We start from the raw sequence: 27,779 nt of genomic DNA, 5'->3' as shown, positions 1-27,779 counted from the left end.
GGGAGAGATGACATTAGAATGAGAATATGAGTAAGAAAAGGGTTGAATATTGACTGAGTTCATGCATGATTCCATCATTAAATATCTTCTTTCTGATACGTTTGCAAGTTTGAGCTGCATTGTAATCAACATCTGGTAGTATTTCGTTTGCAACTGCTTCAAATCTTTCAAAGTCATTCCTTAAAGTGCATAGTTGGTCAGCTAATGACCTATACAGATCTGCACATTTTTAAGTTCACATCCTCATTTTGCAGAACTTGACTTGCTTTATGAAACTTTTGCAAAATCTTGTCCACATGATCAACATAAAAAATCAATTCTAGCTCTTTCATCTTATTTGTAATATTGTCTGCTTCTCTTTTAGTGTTTCCCTTTTGTGACTAGTCTTCAACTAGACATTCTAAAGCTTCCAAAATATTAAAGAAAGACTTCAAAATTGCTGTTGTTGCAATAGCGTGTGCCTCTTGTCTGGTATCAAAGAAGGATTTTAACACACTTTTATTTCCAAGACGAGCTTTAAGAATTTTCCACCAGCTCATTGAGGCTGAAAGAAAACATATAGAGCAATTGCATACTAGAGAAAAACTGCCACTTGACAGCAGTTAACAGCACTTTGGCCTACCAGATGTAGTGAATGGGCTGCACAGGGCACATATATGACAAACTTATTTACTCCTAAAATCATTTGCTGCATCCCCTCATAATGCCCAGATTGCTACATCCCCTTATAATGCCCAGACATGTTAGCAGCATTGCCGTAAGACTGACTCCTACATTTTCAAAAATTAAAGTTTGCAAACTGCACATAAGTACTGCAATACCTAGTTTGCCATTTTGTCACCGGTATGGCTTTTCAGTTACAGAAAGGTTAAAAATCGTTCAGTAGGCTTCTCATCTTTAAAATATCAAAGTACAATACTTAACTGATCTATATGTGATAGATCCAGCACTGAGTCAACTGACAAGTTAAAATAACCAGAATAATTTACTTCATCAACAATGAGCACATGGACCTTCTATACCATTGGTTCAATGAGTTCTTCACAGGTGGTTTTGGACAAGTAAGAAGGATTTCCTTTTCCAGAATTTCAATATTTCGAAATGTACCCTGCTAAAAATGGATCATACTGACGAGCTCAAGCAGCCACGTCTGTGTACACATCTGTCACTATTTGTGACTTGTGTTTATGTGGTACATTTTATTTTTCTGTATATGTGACTGAATAAAGCAGTAAAACAAAACAGTTCCACTGACTATAATTTCTTATAAATAGCCACAACAGAGGGAATGATTGAGAAAAATATTTCATCTTTAAGGTCAGACATCATAACATATGATCATGTTTTACCTGAAGTCTTATCAACATTTTGTACTGCTCTTTACAGTAATCTTTAGTAAATCAATGACTTCTCACTTCAGTACATAGTTTTGTAGTTTCTCGAAACTTAAGTCACTCACCGAGCCAAACAAAACGTTTTTTTTAACAATGCAGAGTAAAGTCGCACACAGCAGATAAGGACAATTGCAAAAAAAATCGACTAATGTTGAAATGTGCCAATGAAAGAGTTAAGGGCATGATAGCTAGGGGAAGAACTGTGGTTTCTCCCTTCCCTTCGTGCCCTAAGCACGTGCTTATTTTGCTTAATGGTTAATTCTGGTCTGCATGGGAGACTTAGTTGAACAACATTGATCTGGGGTACATGGGAATTCAAGACTTATGGTATGTGAAAAAATATACACATAGAGAATGGCTCTACATATGAATAGAGATAATGTACCAAATCAGAAGTACAAGAGGGGCATTTGATTCTCTGGTTGAACTTCTTTTAAATATTTAGATGGCTGAATAAAAATTCAGGTGTTCCAGTCATTAACCTGGAACAGTTGTACACGAGGGAAGTCACTGCCAATTGCAACAGTGCATTCAATGACTGTTATCTAGTTGTTCACTGGAGAGGACCAAAATTTAAAGAGGAGGGGATTCCACGATAAATGATGACCTTTATTAAACCAGATATCTATTAGCCATAGTATGATATAAAATGACTTGCTCCAGTGATGTTTGAAGGGCATTGTCAGATTTTACCAAAATGTATCTATGACGTATTAACCTTTTGTTAACAAATATGTTGTGTGGGCAAGGAAATTAAAGAATGTAGAAGAGAACTAACAAGGAGATGCACTTGACAAATGAAAATAAATCTAGTAATGAATACAAAAGCAACAGTCTTTCATCACGTTTACAGCAAGGAGACAACTTTTTATATAAGAATAATGTTATAAGAAAACAAAACCTTGTGGTTTAAAAGCTTGAAAGTAATGCATGAAATAAAACTATACAAACAAAGAGGATATGAACCCTTGCATCAAATAATATCACTCGGTGAGATATATCAATTAATGTGAGGAAATAGGATATAGAATTATGTAAAAAAAACGACAGAAATAAATATAAAGACATATGGGAACGTAAGTGATCAGGCTATTGAAAAAGAAATAAAAAAATATCAAATAAAACTGACAAGCTTCTTGTAAGTGTAAGGTGAGGATTCTTTGTTTATTGAATTTTGCACAAAGATACACAAGGGCTACCTGCCTAGCCATCCCTAATTTAGCAGTGTAAGATTAGAGGGAAGGCATCTAGTCATCACCAAATCTTGGGTTACTCTTTTGCCAACGAATAGTGTTATTGACCATAACATTAAGACACCCCCACGACTGAAAGGGCATATTTGTTGTGACGGGGATTCAAAGCTGCGACCCACAGATTGCGAGTCTAGTGCCCTAACCACCTGGCTACGCCGTGCCAAAAAGGGAAAAGTTAATAGAAAGAAAACTACTCATTCATACTAATGGGGTTAAGAGTTCCGTGTTTAAATATAAAAATATTTTTCAATCATTTTCTTTCTTTTGCAGTAAAGGGAACAAATTTGCATCCAAGTATAGAAAAATCAAAAATGCAGTGTAAATTAGGTTTATTGTCTGCCACATAAACAATATTGGCATCCTGTTTGACCATTGTATAGCATGCCAAACCTTTACAGATCGATCACACGATGTGTCAGGCGTTTCCGTAATGCATTTGAACAATCGTGGTTTTGGAAATTTCCATCATGACCATACATATTTGTTGTGGTGTTAACATAATTTTTTCTGTAACAACAAGATGTACCGAGTGTTGGTTTCTTGATGATGCTGTGGACCAAAATGTTGTTAATAATGTTATCATGCTTGAAACTTTAGATATTTTGAATGTTCTTAGGTCATCAGTTAGGACACTGAAGCTTTATTTGATGGTCTGGTCAGTTTCAGTGGGATTTGAGAGATTGTCGACCTAGGTTTAGTTTCTGGGATTTATTTCTTGGTTGCATAATTGGTGCTTTCGCACTTTTTTCTGGTTTGGGGATGAGCAATTGATAAACAAGTCTTTCATTCTTTTACAGTTTGGCTCACAATCACTTTGTCCACTGCAAAATGTACATAGTTTTAGGAAATGAGAACACTGAATTGTCATTGATTGGAGGAGTTGTAGCAAAAGTAAAATGAAAGTCAGTTGGTATGTAATGGATAATGTAGGTAAGTGACAGTCTTCACTGAATGTCATTAAAAGGGTACTGGGGAATCTTTCTATGTGAAGATAAGCCCATTATGAAAAGAATAATCAAAACTGTGTAAAAGTTTTGTTAAAATTCAAACGATATTGCATTAGCCTCACCAATAATCTCAACATTATAGCCTTTGTTGCATGAATTGTATTCTGGGAGCATTATATCCAATGGTATTAACATTAGTAGGAATGAGGAGAATGTTTTTGTATACCAAATCAAGACCTAACTCTCCTCTGTCCTGATAGTATCCATGTCATAAAATCACAAGGATGTGACAATGCTTTTCAAAGAACATTTTCAGTTTGGGTTATTGACAACTTGTGTTCAAAATATATCAATCATTGTATACTTTAGATACTTAGTAAGTTTTGATATTTCTAAGACTGGAAAATACAGTAATGTTACCTACATAACATTTCTTCATTAGATTCCACAATAATTCTGTAAACTTCCATGAGGAATTATACATTTCTTCTATACCAAAGAATGATAAATGGTTTTGGTTATGTTTCTGTGGAATCCTGATGCTGTTATCTTCAAAATTATTTTACCTGCTATTTGCTTATATTTTTTTCCAGCATTTAGTTTCCAAAACAACACCAAAAGAACATGTGGTATTGTATTTTATCATCTTTAGCCCAGTGATTTGTCTAAAATAAACCTGATAATGTGTAATTAAATCTTTAGATAATCCAGTATAATCTCTGGCTTGTCCTTTATTCCATGTTTCTTATGCCTAGAATTTCGTTTTGTAGCTTTATTTTCAATTTTGTTAGATTAAATACCTTCATAGGAAGCTACACAAGAGCTACCTGCATCAGGTGACCTAATTTAGCAGGGTAGGAAGCTACACAAGAGCTACCTGCATCAGGTGACCTAATTTAGCAGGGTAGGAAGCTACACAAGAGCTACCTGCACCAGGTGACCTAATTTAGCAGGGTAGGGTAGGAATCAAGGGAAGGCAGCTATACATTACCATTCACCACACTCTTTTACCAATGAATAGTGCAATTAACCATAACATAATAACACCCCCCCAAGGGTGAGCACGTTTTGTGTGATGGAGATTCAAACCCACAATCCTCAGATAACAAGTTGAGTGCCCTAACCACCTGGCCATGCCATATAGGTCTTTACGTCTAATCAAAACACGTATTTGTATTCAAACAATACATTAAGTAATATTATATATATTAACTTATTATGAAAATAAACTGAAATTTTGTTTTAACAGATTCTAGGAAAAACACACATACACACAAACCAGATATAGTACAAGTTTTTATAAACTAATATTTTTAAAATTTACAAATAAATTATTGTGCAAGTAAAAAAAAGTTGATGTCTCCTTTTGATAATTTTAGTTAAACATTTTGTACAAGAACTGTCTGTTTGAGAAATTAATAAAGAACTTACTTGAGAGGAATGTCTGCAGATTAGCAAGTTGATTAGATCACACATATAAGATTCAAAAACAAACAGTAGTTGTATTTTTCTACACTTTCTTTGTAAGGAATATTTCTGTAAATTAGGAAACTGACTGGATTACACAGATAAACAAACAGTAGTTTTATTTTTTCTACACTTTATCAGTATTGAACATTAATGTGTACCAAAACTCATTACAGCATCAAAAATATTTACAAATACATATTTTTATTTTTAACCTGTTGTAATTAAACTGATTTAACAGAATTCATTTAGAATTTAATATAATGCATTTTTTTATAATATGATAACTTTGGGCCTACAAACTGAACAAAAAAAGCAAAGTTATGGAAAATGTTAGATGTTCACACCATATATTAATAAATAAAAACTGCTCTGTTCTTCAGCCCATTTTGTGTTAGTTATGGTTAGTATCAAATGTTAACTTTGATCCCATATTTTTAAAATCTTACAAGTGTTAGATGTTTTTAAAAAAAATCAATATATTCTTGACTTTTTATTGTCAACATTTCTGTCTTTATTTTTATTTTTTCTTAATTTTAGAACAAGTGTTATTATTATTAATGCAAAGATAAAAATGCCAGAATGAGTTAAACTTAGAACTAAGTAAAAAATGCTATATTAAATACATTTCTAGAAATTACTTGTGAAAATTCTGATACTGAGTACAGCATCATGTAACTCCTATCTATACAGACTTGTTTTTTAATATTATTTACACAGCCTATAACAAATTTACAATTATCTCCTCATCAACCTGTAACTCTTGTTTTTAACTCAAAGATTGGTGTTGTACAACAGTGTTACGTCTGTGTGCATCTGTAAACTATGTCCTCATTGTGTATTCCAAATCCTTTTTACATACTACATTAATGTATATATGTCAAGTATTTCATTTACCTGCTACAAATCTGAAAACTTTTATCTCTGTTATCAGGATTTTTCTCTTTGAACATTTGTTGAAAAATATAAATAAACAAGGATATTTTCATTAGATTATAGCTTAAACAGCAAATTATAAGAAAACCATCTTCACTAAAACTTCACCACTGCTCATAAAGGAGAAGGAACTATTTGATATAGAACTTTATCTGTCTATCTTCAATATGAAAACCATTTAAAAGAAGGAAGACATAATTGTATACACTATTTTTCATGGCAACAAAAGAAAAAAGGTATCAAGAGATCGTCACCCATTTGTCACCATGCTTGATTTCAGGCATTTACAGTTTTCCTCCAAGAGTGTACATATTTATGAATTTTAATGTCATAATGACATAGAAATTCTTTGCTACAAACTACACATCGGTAAGGTTTCTCTCCATTATGAGTTTTCTCATGTTTTCTCAAGTCACTATTTCTTACAAATTTTTTGTTACACACTACACAACTGTATGATTTCTCCCCAGTGTGTATCCTGTTTCATGAGTTTTGAGATAACTGTTTCTTCCAAATTCTTTGCCACACACTACACATCTGTATGATTTCTCTCCAGTGTGTATCCTGTGATGTACTTTAAATTCACCATTGCTTTTGAATTTTTTGCCACACACCACACCAACTGTGTGGTTTCTCCCCAGTGTGTGTCCTTTGATGAATTTTTAGTTCATCATTTCTTGCAAAGTTTCTACTACATACTAGACAACTGTATGGTTTCTCCCCAGCTTGTATTCTAAGACAAGTTTTAAGATAACCATTAGTTTGAAATTCTTTACCACACACTTCACAATTATACTATTTCTTTCTATTCCATGGTGAGTTTTCAGATTACTCTTGTTTCGAAATTCTTTACCACACACTATACATCTGTATGGTTTCTTTCCAATTCTTTGCCTGACATAACATTTCTGTAAGGTTTACCTCTACTGTGGAAAATTCATGTTTTTAGATCATTTATTCTTGACAACAAGTAATTGAACACCTTCACATTGCTTGGAATCGGGTATGTCTTTCCACATTAATTTTCATGCATGTATTTGGATCTATTATAAAAAAATGTACTTGATTTAAATAACATAGTAATTAATTAATATTCTGTATATTAACTTAATAAATTATAGTAACCTCTTAACAAACTCTAAAATACACTAAAACTGATAAAAAGAATTATAAATTAGAATATAAATATGAACTACAACTGCACTGTTCTACTAAACCCTTCCTCAAGATATCAAATGATACATTTTATGATCCATGTACAGTTTGTACAGGTCTTTAACATCAATTTTTGTACTTTATGATGTTTCTCCAGGAGTTTCTATTGACCATTTCAATGTTACTTCCTCTGCTTCAGGTATCCTAATTTTTGCTAAGCTGTCTTGACTTTTGTCGTGCCATCCATTGATTTTTTCTTTCTTGAAATATTTCACTGTTTCTGTTTTTTTATAAGTAATATATTATATTGAATACAATAACGTCATGAAAAAATGATAAAACAAACCTTTTTAATCAAAGAAAAAATAAATTAACAAAATCAACTATATGGATTTCATTTTTTGTTAAAATATTTGTTCAATTTCACTATGTAAACATTTACTCAAAAAGTAATTGTGTTGACTTTTTTATGTAAATTACCTCAATTATTCACAAAGAGAATGCATTTAATCTGCATATTAACAGGTAATATCACTTGATATAAGTTACAGTTGTCAGTTACCTTTTGTTTTTTTTAACACATCTAGCACCTTGTATGAAAGAAATTCTGAACTTTTTTCTAGTTTTAATCAGAATTTTATTTCAGAATTTATACCACAGAATATATTAAAAGTGTTCAATGGAAATCAAAAGTTGAGTGACTTTTTGTGGTTTGATTCAATAAGCATGTCATTTTTAACCAAACTCTTCACCCAATATCTCAACTTTCTGATGTAATGTATAACAGTCTTTGGATTTTTTTTCAGATATTCAAACAGCTGGCTGAAAATCACTTTAGCAATAAAAGGAAATTAAGAGAAAATTGTAATTTAACTGGGAATCAAGACTTCTACAAGAGAATCAATCATTGTAACTACCTAGCCAACTTGACAGCTTTAGTAAATAATTTAACTCACTAATTTTAATTATTATGTGTTTTAGGTTGTTTGTTTTTTCAAATATTCAAAAAGCTTTCTCTTAACATCATCAGTTATGATTAAAGAAATCCTCACTCAAATGGAATTTGATATGTAAATATATTTCATAAACTATTCTAAAGGTTCTCTGAGAAATGAAACATAATTCATTACATCCATTGTGTTGTGTAATACTAAGGTCTTATGAATGGTATCTTTACCAGTTTGTAAAATATGTTCACACCAAAGTAAATATTATGTAAATTTCTAGTTCCTAACAAGTAAATTTTGTTTTAAAACCTACTAACAAAAAATGTAAGCAAATTTATTTTCTTTCTGTAAGCTTGACAATGCTATAAACTTTCAGAACATAGAAAACAGTTATAAAATTACAACCAATGTAAACATTAAAAATAGGTTTAAACTAATGTAGGGTTAACCACTTTTGGAAGTTGAATATTTCCTACTAAGTATTTATTTATCATTTATCAGTAAAGGAAAGTTAAGAGAAAATTCTGACTTAACTGGGATTTGAATGTAAAACCTACCAATAAGAAAAGTAAACGTTTTTTTTTCTTAGGGTGGACAATGCTACAAACATTCAAAACACAGGTAACAGTTCTCCTTAAGACTAAACTACAGAATCAATATGAACATTACTAACAAAGGGAACATTGCAAACACAGAATGGCACATATACATACATACAAACACTCATATCTGAAGCAAAAACAAAACTAGAAGAAGGGATAATGATGTGATGATACCTGCTAATAAAAATTTGTTTGAGAAAAACGTTCTTAAAGATTGGGAGGCAAGCAGTTTGCTAGCTTACATGGAAAATGTGATTTTGCATGCTTCTAAATTCCTAACAGTATCAATAATCTTTAGAACTACAAACAAAATCAAGGTTTACCTACTTTTTTTGTTTCTTTTCATTAAACTGGCTTTGACAAAATTTTCTTACAAATTCAAATAATCATAATAGTTTATTTTTGACATGAAAATCTCAGTTTTACATGTGACCACAAGAGTGTGCTACAGTATAATGGATTATTTTCAACTGTTGATGGGCAGAAAGTAATTCATATATTGAAATCAATGTATGATTAATGACATATTTCAACTGCAATTTTATAATGGCTATCTGATTAGTTTTTGACTCATGTACTTAGGCTTATCAATCAGTATTACAGTGGAGCCATATGTAAATTACAAAGATAATATACCAGTAAATGGATGCACATTAAAGCTGCATTCCAAACTAGAAGATCCTAGCAACAGAGGAACTACGTATGCAAGGCCAGTGCTGGAGACAATAAACGAGTCAATGTGGAAGAGAGGATGTTGCCAGAAAACCCATCAGAACTTTAGTAAAGAGCCTCAGACAAGAAAGAGATGGTAGAGAAATAATGTAAAAGAACTGTAAAGGTACAAGAAAACTGGGTATGGGTCAGTGTAACAGGATTCAGGGACTGCTCCCCTCCCTCCTCAAAAAGGTAAAACAGAACCTAACAATTGTTGGCCTAGAAAAGTATAGTCCACATGATGATATACAAGAGCAAACTGATCCAAAACCTGTGGAGGGCAAGTCAGGCTAACCCCTTTACTTAATTGTGAGGCAAATTGGTCAGCATATATACTGGGGAAAAGGGAAAAAAAAATAGGGACAAAAAATTAGGTCATAATCAAGAAGAATGTGGTACATAAAAAATAGAGGCAAGTGATAAAACATCACATATCTGAGGAACAAAATCCATAAAGCCCAAAGTAGGCCTAACTGAATACTCAAAAGAAACATTGGAAGGAAGTGGACATGGGGAATCTAAGTCCTCTTCAGCTTGAACAGGTTCAGCATGTTTGGAAGGAAGTGAGGCAAGTTCTGAAAATAAAAGGTTGGCCTAAATAATGTTCAAACTCTCTGCAAATAAACAATAATAAATCTCCTGCCAGGTCACCCGCACCCCAGACATGACTTGGCACTAACTGCAGGTGTGACCCCTGAAGTGGTAACATGAACATCAGAATAGCCAACCAAATTTGAAATTATAAATAATAATGTGATTGTAATAAACTGGGATTAAACTAAAGTGAAGAAACAGCCAGAATAAACTCAGAAGTAATTTAAATGAAAGCCACTTCCTGAGTATATTAAAGCACGATGTAAAATGAAGGAACGTCCAAGAACAAGAGCTGCCAAATGAAAAGTGATAGTTTGGTAAAATCACACAGAGGAAGTCACACGATAGTTTGGTAAAATCACACAGAGGAAGTCACACGATAGTTTGGTAAAATCACACAGAGGAAGTCACACGATAGTTTGGTAAAATCACACAGAGGAAGTCACACGATAGTTTGGTAAAATCACACAGAGGAAGTCACACGATAGTTTGGTAAAATCACACAGAGGAAGTCACACGATAGTTTGGTAAAATCACACAGAGGAAGTCACATGCACCATGGAGAAGTAATACATGATAAATTACATGAGAGACAAGTTGTAACCATGTGGTTCCAATATGGGGGAGCAGAAAGTTGTGGCATGAATAAAGAAAAAAAACATTGTATATAGAGGGCAGAACTGAATGAAAATAGCTAACTTGTGAGAAGTAAAGACTGAGAATTTATATAAATATTTTCTTTTGAAATTATAAAATCAAAACTCAAATAACATTAACATTTAATTATATACTACATTTTTATTCCAAGTTTGCTAAAGTACACTGATAACAAATTTAACCAAATTTTAAATGTAACTCTGTAAAAGACTGCGACACGTACACTTTCACCCAGCTATTGACAAAGGGTGAAGAAATTATACAACTTCAGTACTGAATAAATGTTCTCTTAAAAGTACCTATAAGTAGTTTATACAAAAAGTTTTAATCTATTAATTACCTCAGATTCATCTGTTAATTCATATTGCTCTTCTTTGGCTAGTTTAAAATGAGAGATGGAAAACAGTAATCCTTCTTCTGCAGAATTATGTTTTTCATTTACAAGTGCATAAATTAAATATTTTTGTAAAAACAAATTTAAATATGACTGTATAAACTTCATTCCAGATATCATGCAGACAGTGTTCACAGAAATAAAATTTGAATAGCATAATGAAAAGAAACTTGTCATACAGGAAATCATCAGGAGAATGTAAAATAAACAAAGACGACAAAAACAGGAAAAAGAATGGCTTTATGACAATGTAAGACAAAATATAAAAAAATGGAACTAAAGGTAATTACTGAACCAGAACCAAATCAAAAACAAAAGATAAATATGTAATGATAATACTAAAGTCAATAAGATATAAAATTTAAACGAGCCTGCCTCACTTTGCTGCACAGCAAGACGTATCCACATATAATCCTTAGCTTTTATTTTAGCACGTTTTGTATTCAGTGACACGTATAATACTCCTCAGTTCTATGTTTTGATGTCATGGCTGAAACTTTAGGTTTTATGGTGACTGTACTCCCAGGGGTATTGTCAAACAAATGTAATATCACCCCAGTTAAAACCTAAAGACAACTTTTGTGTCATAAAAATTATTCTACAAAAACTGTAAATTATTTGTATTATTCTACATCAGTAATTTTCAACTAGCATATCTACCAACATTGAGGTAAAAGACCCAACTGAAGAGGCAGGATGTTGAAAAGTTAAGCTCTTAAAGTTATATAATATTATTAGTATAATTTATAGTAATTTCAATTAAATAACACAATAAATAAAGTAAGACTGGAAAACAAAAGTAATACAGTCAAAAGTTTAGCTTAGAGTTTAGTGATGTAAATTTTACTACAAAGGTAAAATAGGCTTAGTACATACAGGGTGGCCCGTAAGTCCCTACCCATCCATATGTTATTATGTTATATTCAATTACACATGTATTATAAATTTGTTTCCTTTTTTTTCAGAGAAATATAGCCAATGTAAGCCCATTTACACTTGAAGAGCATATTGTGACAAGTATTATGCAGCAAGAATGAGGGACAACACACAGATACACTGGATACATAAGATATATGGATGAGTAGAGACTTATGGGCCACCCTGTATAACAGTATTTTAGGACTAAACATATTTCAACATAATGGAAAATCATAAAATAGTATAAATACATAGTTTTATTAAATAAGAACAATCTTAAAACTAGTTTACTGTTTCTCATTGTTTTAACCCTTAAACAGCAGCCACATCAATTGATACTGCTACCTACAACTTTCTCACTGTTCAAGGGCTAAGGTTTAACCCACTTATTTAAGCTTAGATTCATTATTTTAAATTGAACCTACAGATACAAGTATAATATAAATCAGGCTAAATATATATTTTTTATTAATATTACTTACACTGTCACTTCTAATAAAGTTATTTTTCTACGTTCTATATAATTAAAGGCAAACTTTACTATGTTTGTGTAAAGACAAAGTACTAGTTGTGATAAAAAAAAACTGGTTCTTAAACATTAGGATTTACAATAGTGGTGTCAACAACAGGTTTCTGGTATTATGGTAATTATTTTCAGGCTATAAGTGTAAATATACACAGTTTGTTAAGTCTACTGGCTGCAATGAATGGATTTTATTTGTGAATTGGTATGTAATTTTAAGAAAGTCAGTAATGAAAATGTGTAATTTTTATGTACACTAGATAAAGAAAAGTCTCGACTGTAATAACTGGCAGCAGGATTTTAGTTGTAGCTTAAGATTTTATGTGTAAGGGATACATCAGTTAACAATGACTTTCAGGTAGTTAAAAAGAGAGCCATTAGGGCTAAAAGTAGTAAATTTAACTTCAATGAGTCTATTGTGTTAAATAACAAATTTCAGCTCATGGCTTCTGCAGATGAGAAACTACTGGAGGGAAGGAAAACAAAAGGGTTATAGAAGGATGTAGGTGATAAGGATGCCACAGGTGATTACATGTGGATGGAATAGTCTGAGGGTAAAGATTATGTTATCCAGGTGTACAGGTTGAAAATATCACTGACAGGAGATATAATAAAGGGGACTATCAGAGTGGATGGAATAGTCTGAGGGTAAAGATTATGTTATCCAGGTGTACAGGTTGAAAATATCACTAACAGGAGATATAATAAAGGGGACTATCAGAGTGGATGGAATAGTCTGAGGGTAAAGATTATGTTATCCAGGTGTACAGGTTGAAAATATCACTGACAGGAGATATAATAAAGGGGACTATCAGAGTGGATGGAATAGTCTGAGGGTAAAGATTATGTTATCCAGGTGTACAGGTTGAAAATATCACTGACAGGAGATATAATAAAGGGGACTATCAGAGTGGATGGAATAGTCTGAGGGTAAAGATTATGTTATCCAGGTGTACAGGTTGAAAATATCACTGACAGGAGATATAATAAAGGGACTATCAGAGTGGATGGAATAGTCTGAGGGTAAAGATTATGTTATCCAGGTGTACAGGTTGAAAATATCACTGACAGGAGATATAATAAAGGGACTATCAGAGTGGATGGAATAGTCTGAGGGTAAAGATTATGTTATCCAGGTGTACAGGTTGAAAATATCACTGACAGAACAGGAGATATAATAAAGGGGACTATCAGAGTTCTTAGGATACATGTAGGGGCTAATGATGTCAGGAAAAGTAGGTCAAAGGAGTTAATAAGTGGAAGGGGTTGATAAAAGCACTTAAAAAAATGACCATAAGAATATTGTCAGGGATGAAGTTGTAAGTTGATCACTAGGGATAAATGCTTGGCTTAAGCTGGTATGTAAAGATCAGCAGATTGGTTTTCATGGACTTTAATTTCGTTAAATGGAAGAAGGGAGATTTTTTGGAATGGATGGTTTACATTTAAATAAGACAGGGGCTGACTTGTTTGCTATGTTTATTAACTCAACTATAAGGAAATTTTAAAACTAGGAACAGACAGTGGTGAAGGCCAGAATAAACTAAATACAAAAAGGATATGAGGCAGAGAAATATTTAACATAAGAAATGAATGTAGAAGTAGTTATAAGGACAGACGTTTATTTGTTATTGTTGTAATGTTAGAAGTATAAGAAATAAAATAGATGACTTGAGAGCACTGGTGGGAAGAAAAGATTCTGATGTAATGGAAATAACTGAAACATGGTTAAACATATATGATTTTGATGTAATGGAAATAACTGAAACATGGTTAAACATATATGATTTTGATGTAATGGAAATAAACATGGTTAAACATATATGATTTTGATGAGAGAAGTTTTTTAATATAGAATTGGACACTATTTAATAGAGATCAAGTATCAAAAGGGGAAGGAGTGGCTTTATATATAAAACGTGAGTTACATTCTGATGAAATTGAGGATATTACAGATAACAGTAAGAATATTGGATCCATTTGGGTTTCTACTGATGGATTTAAAGGAAAAAAGCTTTCAGTGAGAACCTTTAGAGATCACCAAATGATACTGATGAAATTAGTGAGAAACATTACAATGACATTCAGATTTCAGCTGTCAATAAAGTCATAATTATGGGTGATTTTAATTTCAGACATACTGATTGTGAAATGCTAGAGTCAAACCATGAGGGAGAAAGTAATTCTTCATGACGAGAAACCCATTTGAAATAAAAATGTATCTCAGAATGGATGGTGTGGGTTTTTAACACTTTTATTGATAAGCAGAGAACAGTGTTTCGACATTCCTAGATCATCTTCAGGTTAACATCTTTGAATCTGAGATACATGTGAGAGAAAGGTTTCTGGAAACTGTTTAAGATGGTTTTTTGTTAATTAGTCAAGGAATCTAATAGAAACAAAGCTATTTTAGATTTACTGTTGACTTCATTTAATAAAATAATCAAGAGAGCAAATATTGGGGAACATCTGGGTGTGGATTGTCATTGGATTTCATTGAGGCAGTAAATTTAAGTGAATTTAAGAAAAAGTATGATAAGTATATAAATGATAAGGACTGACTTTAAGATTTTGTTTTCTCATTTATTTATTTTAATTTAGTTTAAAGGATGGAACAGTCAGATGGACCAATAAGTTCCATATTGTCCCAAAATGTTATGCTATGTTATATGGTTAATGAACATCATTATTAATGTTTACACTCACCTGATAAACCTTCTAACTGACAGTTAATTTGTTGAAACTCCTCTTTTGGTTCACTTTTCAAACTCATAACATCATGTTGTGAACAATCAACAGTTTCATTATCACTCTCACTGAACTTGGAAATAATGTTATCCTTTGTTGAATCATCACTTGGATCAGGTTTAACTTTGACAACTGTGTTCTAAAATAACAAAAAATAATTAATTCTGTCAGTACAAACATTACAAGTAACAGCAGCTACTATTTTGTCAATTGTACTTGGCAGTGTTATATATTACAATACTAATTAGAATATGATCAATGCACATAGAAAGAACATAATGATACATACTGATATGTATTTTAATACAGCTATTTGGATATTAATAATATAGACTTTACATATATAACATTCGTAATACTTCATAACAAAAAATAAAAAATTAATTTCTACATCTGAAAGAGACTGATCAAGAAATTAAAGCCAGGTATTTTCCAAAACAGATCTTTTCTTTAATAAAGTTTTACAAATATATTGTTATGATAACTGTAAGACAAATTATTTTTTAATATAATCAAAACAACAATGCTTCACTATAATCATTCTCAATTTATTTTTCTAATAGTTTATCAATAATAATATCATAACACCAACAACTTTTCTATATTTAGGTTTCACTGAAACAAAATTCCTGGACTTCATTTTTTGCTATTTATAATAATTTTATTTTTATAATTAATTAAACTACAGTTTTCCAAGAACAAAAATTACATATTAATTACTGTAACTGGTAATCAGATGACTCTTTCATCAATTTTAAGTGAAGAGAAAAACTAAGGGGAATTTTTCTACGGCAGGCCATATTCAAAGTTGTCTTTAACAGAAAGAAAGATACCATAATGTTAATGGCATAATGCTTTAACTTTTCCCTTCTTCTGTAATTTCAGATGTTGGCAAATAAATCAAACAAAATACTGAAATTATTATTTTAGTAGTGAAACATTATTGAAACAGATGCCTCTTATGATATTGAACTGAAGGTTCTTGAATCTGTCAAGAATTTAAGCTGTTTTCTCTTTGTATCCCTCTGATTCTGTTCTTCTGTTTCTTTTCACTTCTTAACTTATATAACTATTGTCTGAACATTATTATATGGATATTTCTTTGTACTGGGTCAATTACTAATATTCATGAAACATTAAAACTGTTTGAAAATCCTTTCACGCATTCTAGTCAAATGTATGGCCATAGTTTACCCATAATTTAAGAATGACAATACAAGTAATACTAATAAAAGAAAGATTAATGTCTATTTCAGACACATATTACTTCAAAATTATTAATTTGCAATATGATTTTTACCTCTACACTGATTACAACTGAATCTATATGTTACTGAAAATGACATTTAAAAACCATAATAAAATTAAAAATGGATCATGCTCAATTTTCTATTGCATTAGTACAATTTTCCAACAACAACACAGATTAGGCTGTTGTGCATAATTGTGAAACTTAATCATGTGATGAGAAAAGCATGACCTCACATCAAACTATATCAGATAACAGAGAGAAATGTGTGGGTAAATTGTTCTGTCCTATTTATGTTACCAATTAAATTTTCACACAGGTATTGTAGCTATAATGTGGCAGTCCAATTTATCACATATAAAACACCCAAAGAACTAAACCTCTTGGTTTTCATCAATGATGAAAGCCTAAAAAGTTTTTTGTCTCACCTGAAAAATGAGAAATAAATTCAGAATTCTTGAAATAAAAACAGACAGGTGAAAATATAAGAGTGTACTGTAGAATCAAGAAATAGTGTCCCACACAAAATCAGAGCTGAACAAATCAGAAACAAATTTCTAAAAGAGTAAAAAACAGCTCTTGTAGTGTGGTGGTCAGAAATGTAACATATGGATGTCACATAAACATATCATCACACGGCTGTTTGTGATCAAGGCTAGAGAATTTGAAAACAAAATGTAAAATTTAAGCCTGATTATTAAACAGTTTTAAGCACAAAATTTAGTGTATTATAAGATTACAAGTGGTTGAAGATGTAATGGAAGTAATTATTTTTGACAGTGTGCTTACAAATTCAATACAACATATCAAATAGAAATTAACACTGTTTTCCAGATATCAAACAGGCATTAAAATATCAGAACTTATAAATATGGAGAAAATAAGTTCAGTGACTACTATAAAACACCAATACTGCAAAAAATGTTGTCTGAGAAAAATTAATCATTTTGCTCTACCAAAATAATTATTAGTTTTTAAAGATATAAATTACTTCATTTTCCTTCAGTACTTCATCACACGTTTCTTCTTTTATCTCAAAACTGAAGACTGTAACTAAAGATGATTCTTCTGGAGAAACAGCCTCTTTAGTTCCTAAAGGAGTAAAATATTTTTATTTCAATAAGTGTGAACATTATATTTATTTCTCTACATTATAATGACTCTGAAATGTGAAATGACATTTTCTTTACATCCCTGAGGTTAGGGGGATATATTTTGATTGATATTTAGTGCATTTGTAAATGTCAGATATCTAATTTTATGTATTTAGTAGAGTTAAATATCATTACTAACTACAGACAGTAAGTGGTAGTGGGAACTGGAACACTGTGAGTTCCAGGTCACAATCCCTTCTTTAATCTGTAGCTTGAATTATACTTTTGAATCTTCTATTTTATGACTGACAGCAAACATTTTCCAAATGCCTTGGGTGCTGTGGTCAAAGACGTTTTCAATTTGAAATGATACTAAGTATACTTCTCTCTAAGTGGTGTAGTGTTATGTTCCTTTGTTATACTTTTTCTTGCATAATCATGTATTTGTTATTGCATAATCTATAATAAAGATGTTTTACTTTTACAAAATTGTCATCAGAGCTATGCATTCGTTTGATACAATAGATGTAGTTGTGAAATACACATATAAGTGTGACAGTTTTAACCTAAAAATTTTAATAGATACATATTTTGAAAATGAACCAACACTAGTAATCACAATCCAGCAAGACTTTCTGAACACAATGAAATAAAAATTATTTTGCTCTATTATGATAGTATTCTTGGCTCACTTTCAGTAATTCATTTGTATCTTACGTTTCCGTATTCTTTTTAGGCAATAATTATAGAAATGTATATTCATAGACAAGTTTTTATAGTAATATTTACTTACCTCCTTCAAGATTATTTTTATTTCACTTCTACTAAGCAGACCATGAAAAAAAACTCTTACATAGTGGTTGTTATTTAAATACACTTGAACAAAAACTGATTGTTAGAATAAACAACACCAACAACACAAAGTTCTTTCTTTATGTTCAGAACAACTAGTATTGTACAACAGGCCCGTTTCACATCTGAATGTTACCTTTGTCAATTCTAGTTATCTTATACTGTTCAAACATCATTTCATATAAATACTGTATACTATGATTTATATTATATTTAAAAGTACACTAGCTACAACTATTTTGTAAAAAAACAATATCATACCCTTTAGAATAAAGTTTACTACATTTGAAATACTCTACTTAATAATATGGTTTACTTGTATACTTGTGAGAAAATAAAGAACAAATCAATATTGGTTGGTTGGTTGATTTGATGTTTTATGGTGCAAAGCAACTAGGCTATCTGCAGCAAACATCCGGTAGGAAGTTAAAATTATTAAAATTCATAAAAGGAAATTGAGGTAAAACAAGGCAAAGTTTAATTTTTGAATTAAAAACATAAATAACATTAAATACAATTTTTACATGTAGTCTACAGCAATAAGGGAAAAACTACAGTAACACAAGCAGTAAAGAACTTTCTGTAGCATAACTGTATTACTATAACTCACTAGGAAGACTAACAGGTAAGTTCAAAAACCACTGTTAGTCACCTGAAGTTGGCCTTTCCAGTCCTGGTTCTGAGTTATCAATTTAAACTAGATGTACTGTGATTCTTAAAAGGGAACCACATTAAAAAAGGTCTAATGTATAGATTAAAAAACTAAAACAGCATTAAAAAGATTACACAAACAACACATCGGTGCACCAGTCTCAGATAAAAGAAAATGATGAGTTAAACAAATGTAACCAATGCCTATTCTAGTTAGAACAACTTCCTCTTTCCAATCTTTATGGAAGCAAGACGGTCAAAGTCCAAGAGAGTTTCATTTGGAAAAGCTTGTTTCCACATTGCTCACTTCAAGTCGACTGCAAATCAGCACAGAGCCAAGCGTTGAATACAGGAACATAGTCCATATATGGAATGGGCACAGCAGTGATAGTGCCAGAACAGATAGATTTAGCTGCGGTGTCGGCTAGTTCACTCCCACAACTACCAATGTGGTCCGGTATCCAGAAACACTGTGTAAAGTAGATGTTAAAGAAAAATGGACCAGTTGGTTTTGAATATCAGCGAGAACAGGGTGTGAACCAACGTGAAGCAATTCCAAGGGCCAATAAAGAACTAAGCGAGTCAGTATAAATAGTGCAGTTTGGGTACTGCTTAGGTTCTACATGATCCAGGGCAAGAGAAATGGAGTACAGTTCAGCAGTAAACACAGAAGCTGTAGAGGGGATTCTGCATGCAACCACTGAAACACAACAAACCATGGCAGAGCCCACACAGTCACCTGATTTTGAACCATCTGTATAAATAGGAATGGAAGGATAGTTTGAGAGATGTTCAGCAAATAACAGACAGTATTTCCAATTGGGAGTGTCTGCTTTACTCAGATGACTTAAAGACAGGTCATATTTGGGGACTATAATAAGCCATGATGTGATGGGCTGACCAGTGGATACAGCAATGTTATCCAAGGACATACCAAATTCATCCAACTGTGCCTGAATATGAAGGCCAAAAGGAGCAACGACATATCCTCTGTTCTGAAAACGTATGGCCCACCGAGGAAGGAAAACACAACCCTAGGTGAGATGCTTTGGTAAAGAATGAAGTTTTGAATCATACAGTAAAGACAGTTGCAAATAGCAGAGGTGCAAAGAAGGTTTGTGAGACTCTATGTATAAACTCTGAACTGGGGAAGTGCAGAAAGCCCCAGTGTAGAGCTGAAGTCCTTGATGATAAATGGGGTCCAGCATCTTTAATGCTGAGGTCCTGGCAGAGCCATAGACCAGTGATCCTTAGTTGAGTTTTGATCCAATAAGAGCACAATATATCTTTAGCATAGAACATCAATCTGCTCCCCAAGTGGTGGAAGAGAGAACATGGAGGATGTTCAGTGCTCTTGTACATTTGCCCTGTAGCTGCTTGATGTACAGTATAAAGGTCAGCACACGGTCAAAGATAAGCCCCAAGAACTTTGTCTCAGGGACCACAAGCAGCAGAACTTCACTGATACAAAGTTCAGAATCAGGGTGAATACCCTGTTGGAGGCAAAAGTTCATGCAAATGGTTTTAGAGAGAGAGAAGATAAAGCCTTTTGCTGTGGTCTACTTTAGTAAATGATTGAGGGTAGTCTGTAGCTGCTGCTCAATATACCTCATGTTCAACAACTGACAACAGATGTGAAAGTCATCAACATAGAGCCCATTTGTAACAGAAGAAGGAGTTGTTCAGTGATGGTACTAATCTTTATACTGAAAAGTGTAACACTCAAAACACAACCCTGAGGGACCCCAAATTCCTGGAGAAAAGAATGGGAAAGTGTCAAACCCACACAAACTTGGAATCGCCTGTCCATTAAAAATTTTTAATAAAAATGAACAAATGGCTATGTAACCCATACATATGGAGGTCTCGCAAAATGTCATACCTCCATGTTGTATCATAAGCCTTCTCAATGTTAAACAATATTGATACAAGATGTCATTTGAGTAAAGCTTCTCTGATTGACGTTTCAAGTTGAATCAGGTGATCCATGGTGGAGTGCTGTCGTGGGCGAGAGGATGTTTGATTCTAGGAACCAAACAAGACAAGCTTTAACCATCCTCTCTACAGTCTTACAGAGATAGCTGATCAATTGCACAGTAGTTTGAAAGAATCTTGGGATCCTACCCACACTTAGAGAAAGGTTGGAAAACAGCCTGGCACCATGCATCAGGAAAAACATTTTGCTGCTTGATCTGGTTAAAAACAATCAGAAGAATAGCAAGAAAAGCAGGAGATACATGGCACAGCATTTCATAGTGTACATTATCATGTCTGACCGACGTACTGCCAAATTGATGAAGGGCCAGTTTGAGTTCCAACAATGTAAAGAGATGATTACAGTCATCGAGAAAATCAGCTCGAAAAGACAGAGATGATCGCTCTGCCTGAGTCTTGATGGCTAAGAAGTTAGAGGAAGAAGCAGAAGTGCTAGATACCCAGCAAAAGTTTTCACCTAGAGTGTTGGTGATGCTCTGGAATCAGCTACTTCCTGGCCATCAGAGAGCAAAATCTAGAGGAAGACAGAGTTACATTGTTCATTGGCCTTTCGAATCTCATCTCATATGACTTTGGAATTTTTGGTAGAAGATATGCTTGTTGTGAACTTAAAACAAGATTCCTTCTGACTTTGATGTCTTACTCACCGAGCATGTGCAGAGGCCTGCTGAAGAGCAATGGGGTGCAAGAGTGTGGGGTACCTATGAAAAGTATCCCAGACCCATTTTTGAGCCTTCCAAGCCATGTGGCAGGTAGGATCCCACCACAGGCAAGGATATCAAGGAAATATGTTGAGGTTTTAGGAATACACTGAGCAGCTGCCTGTATAATACAGTCAGTTACTGCTGCTATATAGTCATCTATTGATGGCTTACAGACAATGGCAGAATCAAGTTCTGCAAAAGCAGTGAGAGAGGGCAAGTTTGCTTGATCCAGCTTCCACCAGGGCATGAGAGTCAGATGGCATTGACCACGGCCAGTCTCTCTCAAAATTATAGGAAAATGATCACTGCCTCATGGATTATAGTCAACCCTCCTTGAAAAGTGGGAGAATAGTGAAGGGGAGCAAACTGAGAGATCAACAGCAGTAAGGGATTGACTAGGTGCATAAAAATAAGTATAAGAACTACTACTGAAAAGAGAAAGGAGTAACCCCTTCCATCAAAATCAGCACTTCCCCAGTGGGAATAATGCCCATTAAAGTTCCCCAGAATGAAAAAGGGAGACTGCAACTGTTCACTGAAAGCATCAAGAAGTGATTAATCAAAAGTCTGTCCAGGTGACAGGAAGAGAGAGCAACAGTGATGGTATGACCCAAGGAAACACGGACAGATACCGCCTTCAAGGGTGCGTCGAGTGGCAAAGATAGGGTGGGCACATGTTGATCAACCAATAATGCCACCCCTCCATGCACTCATCCATCACACAGCCTATCTCACCTGTACAACTAAAACAGCCAAAAAATGACTGTATCAGCAGGTTTCAGAAATGTTTCATGCAAGGTAAGACATACAGGATGGTAGGAAACAATCAGTGCTTTGACGTCATCCAGATTAAAACGTAAACCTTGACAGTTCCATTGTATCTAGGTGGCCATTTTTATTTATGTATAGGCGAATTGGGTGGAGATCCCTTCTGTTTATGAGACCACATCTTTTTCCTTTACTGTCCTTATTTGAGGGAGGTCTATCGACCTATATGGATCCTGACCTGGGTCAATTGGACAGGTCTTTACTATTGGAAGAGGATTCCAAGGACTGAGGACATGAAAAAATGATCATTTTGCATCTTGGGATGGGAGAAGATATACCTGAGGAAATGCCCATACACAGAACCAAAGAAAGTGGATCTTGGGATTTGCTGAAATGTATGTTAGGGACAAAGATGGGTGTTCAAGTTGAATCATCAATGTTTTTAACCATGGAGGTCTAAATACTTTTCATTTGGTTTGAAAATGATTATTTTGGAAGCACAAAGAGATCGAACTGCACTCCTACTGTAGTAGTGGAATGAAGTGCAGCAGCATATGTCTGAGATGAAGTGATAGACAGCAAATTTCATGCCTCAGGGTAAGTAATGTTTTGAATCATTTTTAAATGCTGCACCTCTTTTACTTCCAACCATTTAGGGAAAAAATGAAAGTAGGATGGGTGAGAGTCATTGCAACTGATGCAGTGAGAATCTGTTTCACACTCATAGGCATCTGAGAGGATTTGGAATGTATGGCTGTACCCTGCAATTTAGATAATCTTCCTTGATTGTGGCAGGCAGATGTGGTGATGTAAATGTCAGAATGATGACATTAGACAGCATCGTAATTTTATCTTTGTGAGTGGAGATGTGTCTCACTGCAGAAACTCCTTGGGTAGAGAAACAGCAAGAATCTCTGACTCAGGGATATTCCTCAAATCAACAATATCTCCTCCTGATGAATTCAAAGTAGCATGATTTATAACCTCAATAGGTATATCCCCAATTGCATTTGAATGCAAGAGTTTACTGTGTTGAGATGTGGATGTTTCCACCAATATGTCACCAGACTGAAGCTTCTTTACTGACTTTGGAGAGCCAGCAAGTCCCTTCTGAATGAAAAAGGGAGACATTTGCCCTAAAGGTTTGTCTGAAAGAGAATGAAGAATGAATAAGAAAATGGGGTACAACAGGTGTTACAGATGTTGAAGATTGGTGCTCAAAATCTTCAAGACATGATCATTTACATATGGACTGTTTTTTTCACTGTTTTATTTAATTTTTTATTTGGAGGATCCATAATAAAAAAGGAATATTTTGGTACCCACTGACCCCACCCACCATGGAGCCCAATGAGGGGATGCACTACAATGCCAAACAAGGACAATGCAACAATGCCAGGGTTTTGTGAGCACTATACCCAAACACCAACATCAGATACAATGTCCACAACACCAATTGAGAACATACAACACTGGTACTTGGTTGACCCTAGCCCAAGTGGACCAGCTAACTGACCCAAGGGAGGCCACCCCAAGGCTGCCCATCTACAGGAATTCAAGGCCAAAGTGGTGTGTTAGGGTTGGACCCCTTAACCACCAAGATTCTCTCCTCCCCTTCATGGATCACCATGTGTAGCAAACACCTGGGAAGATGTTTAGATCCTAGAGGAAATATACTGAAAGAACACAACCTTCCCTGGGAGATCCCCTCACCACATACAGGAATCCAGACCGAGGAGCAAATCAAAATTACATGTATATATAACATACTCAGCTATACAAATCATCATGAAGGAATGTCTTAAAACCATATTTTACTTGTTAGTCTGATGCATTGGTTAATTTGACATATTTTACAAGTTCATTAACAATGTACCTTGGGGTTTAAATGTCAATTAACTATAGCCGTTCAAAACAATTATTCTATCTAAAGATGAACTGATGACAGATGTTATAAAATGTGCGACACAACAGCCTACAAGTTACATAAAAAAAGAGTAAGTAAAAATTATAGCTGTTTTGTTTTAGTGTTAATCATTTAACATATCCCACTGGAACACAACAATAATTATACATATTATAGGTTATACAAAAAAACAACACAGATAAAGGAGTGTAATCAACATGCTATGAAGTGTACGTTCACACTTGTTCCATGTTAAAATGTTTTACAAACTACAGAATTTCAAAATATTGAACTTACTGACAAATGAACAATTTTCTTTTGTGCTTTGCTGAAGTTTCACTTTCAGAAATGCATCCTCCTCATAAGATACAGGTTCACTCTTAATATTCAAGTTTTTCATAACTTCCATATTAGTCTTATTACGTTCTTATTTGAAACTTGCACTTCTTCCTTGGTGGTACTGATAGAAAGAAGTGAGTAAAAACTTGTTTATCAAAATGTTATTAACCAAGTCATCCAAACAAACACTATATCAAACTTTCATTATTACATTATTACTGTATTATTATAGAAACATATATTAGTAATAACATAGTAATTATTAGTAATAATATATGCAACCAATGACAATACCTAATGAAATGTAAGTTTTATATAGTCTTCCAAACAAACACAATATCAATCTTTCATTTCATTGGGTATTGCCATTGGTTACATATATTATTACTGATAACACTGTAAGAAGTTTCAAATAATGAAATGACAGATTTCAAATTGAGCATTAATGTTTCATTAATATTGATACCAGTAACAAAGTGATAATGAAAAAAGAACACTGTCATACATTGACCAATCAGAGACTGTGACATAATGGAGGATTCAAAGTAGACACCAAAACAAGAACAATGTCAACAACACACTAGAATATGCGAGTTTTGAAAGTGGTGAGAATTTCCTGAGAAAACTAAATAATTGACCAAACATGTCTGCAACTATCACAGCAAATTGTGTGCATGAAGTAAATTTGCAGTTAATTGCTGGCCTTATTGTTGAATAACACCCAGTGATTTTAACTTGTGGTCAGTCGGGATCTTTAACATACCATAATTCTCGCTTTTAAAATCATCAATCACTTTTTTGAGTTATATATTCAATTGATTACATCTCGTGCATTTCGTAAGATTACAGTGAAGAATAAATAATCAGACCTACATGTATGTTACTGAAAAATAAGTCATAATATGCATTGTTATTCGGAAGGTTTGCCAATTAGCTATAATTACATCATATGTATACAATGTCAAAGATGTATTAAATTTTGCTATTAACATAGCAGAATAGGCAAATAGGAGGAAAGAATTTGGAATTACAGGTGAAAGTATGGACCTTCAGAACAATAGAAACACTTGAGTAACAACACAGCTAAATTGAAAAATATATACATTAAAGTTGCATGTAGTACATGTACATATAATTATATATTACTGACAAATTATTTTTGTAATTTTGAATATTAATAAGGTAACAGCATAGCTAATTAAGCCTCTATTTTGTTTCAAATATTACTACTACATTGTACATTCTATATGTGTGAAAATTGTATATGTTAAATACAAAACCATTTTTCTTGTGTCCCATTATTGTGCAGTATTATACATATAACAATATCAGAGTGACATACATGATTTAGCAATTTTTATGTAAATTGATAGAATGAGATATAAACATATGATGAGCTCAGGACGTCATACATAAAGGAATACATTATACACATCCTTTTTGCTTGCATACTCTCAAATTGTTTTGTTCTTTTTTTAGCTTGTCATTAGTTGTTTCAAGATAATCTTCCACAAGGGCAGTTGAACAGTATGAATGTTCAATACCTGATGTCTTTTTCTTTTTCTTAGAACGTGCTGGGCGTGTTTCCCTGATTTCAGTCGCTTGTTTTCTTGGAGGTAGTCTACTTTGTGATTGTACAACATGCTTATGTCGAGGATGACCAGGAAAGATTGTAGGCACTGCCAGAGGTTTCAGTTCATACTTCAAGATGTCATATTCTTTTATGTCTCTTGGGTGTATTCCTGGAAATAAATTAAAACTTTTTTTAAGTGTTGTGATTGCTTTAAATTTTCATAAAGAGGGCCACTGGTAGTTTGTTGTTATCTCGTTTTTTAAAACAGACCCGAAATTAAATATACATGTCCTGTAAACAGAAACAAACATAAGTAGTTATTATTATGTACCTCACACGTTATAAAGTTATTGATTGTATTTTTCAAAAATAAAAATACGAGTTTTATTTTCAAAAATATTAATAAGTGTTCACAGTAGTTTCCAAGTTGTTTTATACCTCTCATATAATCTTTTGCTAGAAAGTGTTCACTGCACACCCTGTGATGCCTGGTTGGCTGAAATTCTTCACGACTTATATTCCTCAACCATTGTTGATGAACTGCTTCATCAGAAGGGGAACCTAAAAATGAAATTGTACTATAACTGATTTTGAGGATACGCTTTTCGAAATCTCTCCGTTACACCTATCTCAAATCTTCTTTTGAAATTTTAAAATCGGACAAAAAAAAACAGCATTGGGACAAAAAACGTGTTTAGTTTGTTCCTAATTTTCTGCAGCGGTCATTTATAATTTGGCTGCTTTGTCGTTAATCATACCTAAATACTGGTATATTTAATATCTCAGCCTATTTCAGTATCATATCACACTCAATTCTAACATCCAATATCGTCTTAAATAGGCCTACGGTGTACAGCCTGGTATACCTTGTAGAAATTAGTACATTACAATCTAGTTTGTCTCTTGACAGGCGCAAAGCAGGCGACAGTTTGCAAATGCTCGAGCTTCAAAGCCTTCATTTTCAAAAAAGAAAAGTTCACATATGTGAATACAAACTTATGGAAAGAAATTCCTGAGGCCTTTTTACGTTTATTTTTGCAATTAAAACAAGCACAACTCTCGGGCATTGTTTGAGAAGTTGGCAGTTATCTATCAGTGATATTCGATCGTCATTTCCTGTTTTGATAATACGGGCGATTTCCCCATGTTGTCACCTGGTCATGTGACCAATGCTCTATTCATAACTCCATGAGTAAATTCTCTTCTCTTATTAGTAAGCTCACAGTACTAACGTTCATAACTAACGAGTTTCCATATTTAAGAAGCGGATCTATCACTGCACGGCAACAAGAAAAAAACCCATTGAAGTGATTATTCAGCTGTTGTCGTAATGAAAAAGTAAGTTTTTCTTTTTATTTCGAAATGTTTTCAAAACACTCATAATACCGAATGATGAATT

General features: G+C 33.2%; 1 protein-coding gene and 1 pseudogene across 4 annotated transcripts in view; both read right to left on the bottom strand.

The window, feature by feature from the left end:
- LOC143230910 (uncharacterized) overlaps positions 1-27,779 on the bottom strand; it is a 159,882-nt pseudogene that overhangs the window by 104,121 nt on the left and 27,982 nt on the right. The window lies entirely within an intron of this gene.
- On the bottom strand, positions 5,164-27,716 carry LOC143230854 (uncharacterized). 3 transcript variants are annotated; one of them, XM_076465128.1, is made up of 7 exons: positions 26,819-27,716; positions 26,352-26,549; positions 24,766-24,928; positions 17,490-17,590; positions 15,208-15,388; positions 7,292-7,432; positions 5,164-7,040 (listed from the first exon to the last, which is right to left on the bottom strand). In XM_076465128.1, the coding sequence occupies exons 3-6, from the start codon at positions 24,875-24,877 to the stop codon at positions 7,293-7,295; spliced, it is 534 nt and encodes a 177-aa protein (XP_076321243.1). In that variant the 5' UTR covers positions 24,878-24,928; positions 26,352-26,549; positions 26,819-27,716; the 3' UTR covers positions 5,164-7,040; position 7,292. The 3 variants fall into 3 exon arrangements, with proteins under 3 accessions (XP_076321243.1, XP_076321235.1, XP_076321254.1); XM_076465120.1 differs by having other exon boundaries at positions 5,164-7,432; XM_076465139.1 differs by lacking the exon at positions 7,292-7,432.

Source organism: Tachypleus tridentatus, chromosome 1, assembly GCF_004210375.1.
Source record: "Tachypleus tridentatus isolate NWPU-2018 chromosome 1, ASM421037v1, whole genome shotgun sequence".
In the NCBI taxonomy this organism is placed as follows: domain Eukaryota; kingdom Metazoa; phylum Arthropoda; class Merostomata; order Xiphosura; family Limulidae; genus Tachypleus; species Tachypleus tridentatus.
This window is presented reverse-complemented; position numbering and strand designations above follow the sequence as displayed.

What these genes read in the sequence shown, in the direction of transcription:
- LOC143230854 (XM_076465120.1), bottom strand. Translation starts at nt 24,877, where the DNA reads ATGGAAGTTATGAAAAACTTGAATATTAAGAGTGAACCTGTATCTTAT. An exon ending in AAGTACTGAAGGAAAATGAA is followed by an intron (nt 15,389 to 17,489) that starts GTAATTTATATC and finishes TTGTTATTTTAG; the next exon opens with AACACAGTTGTCAAAGTTAA. An exon ending in TCAGTTAGAAGGTTTATCAG is followed by an intron (nt 7,433 to 15,207) that starts GTGAGTGTAAAC and finishes ATAAAAAAACAG; the next exon opens with AAACAGTGAAATATTTCAAG.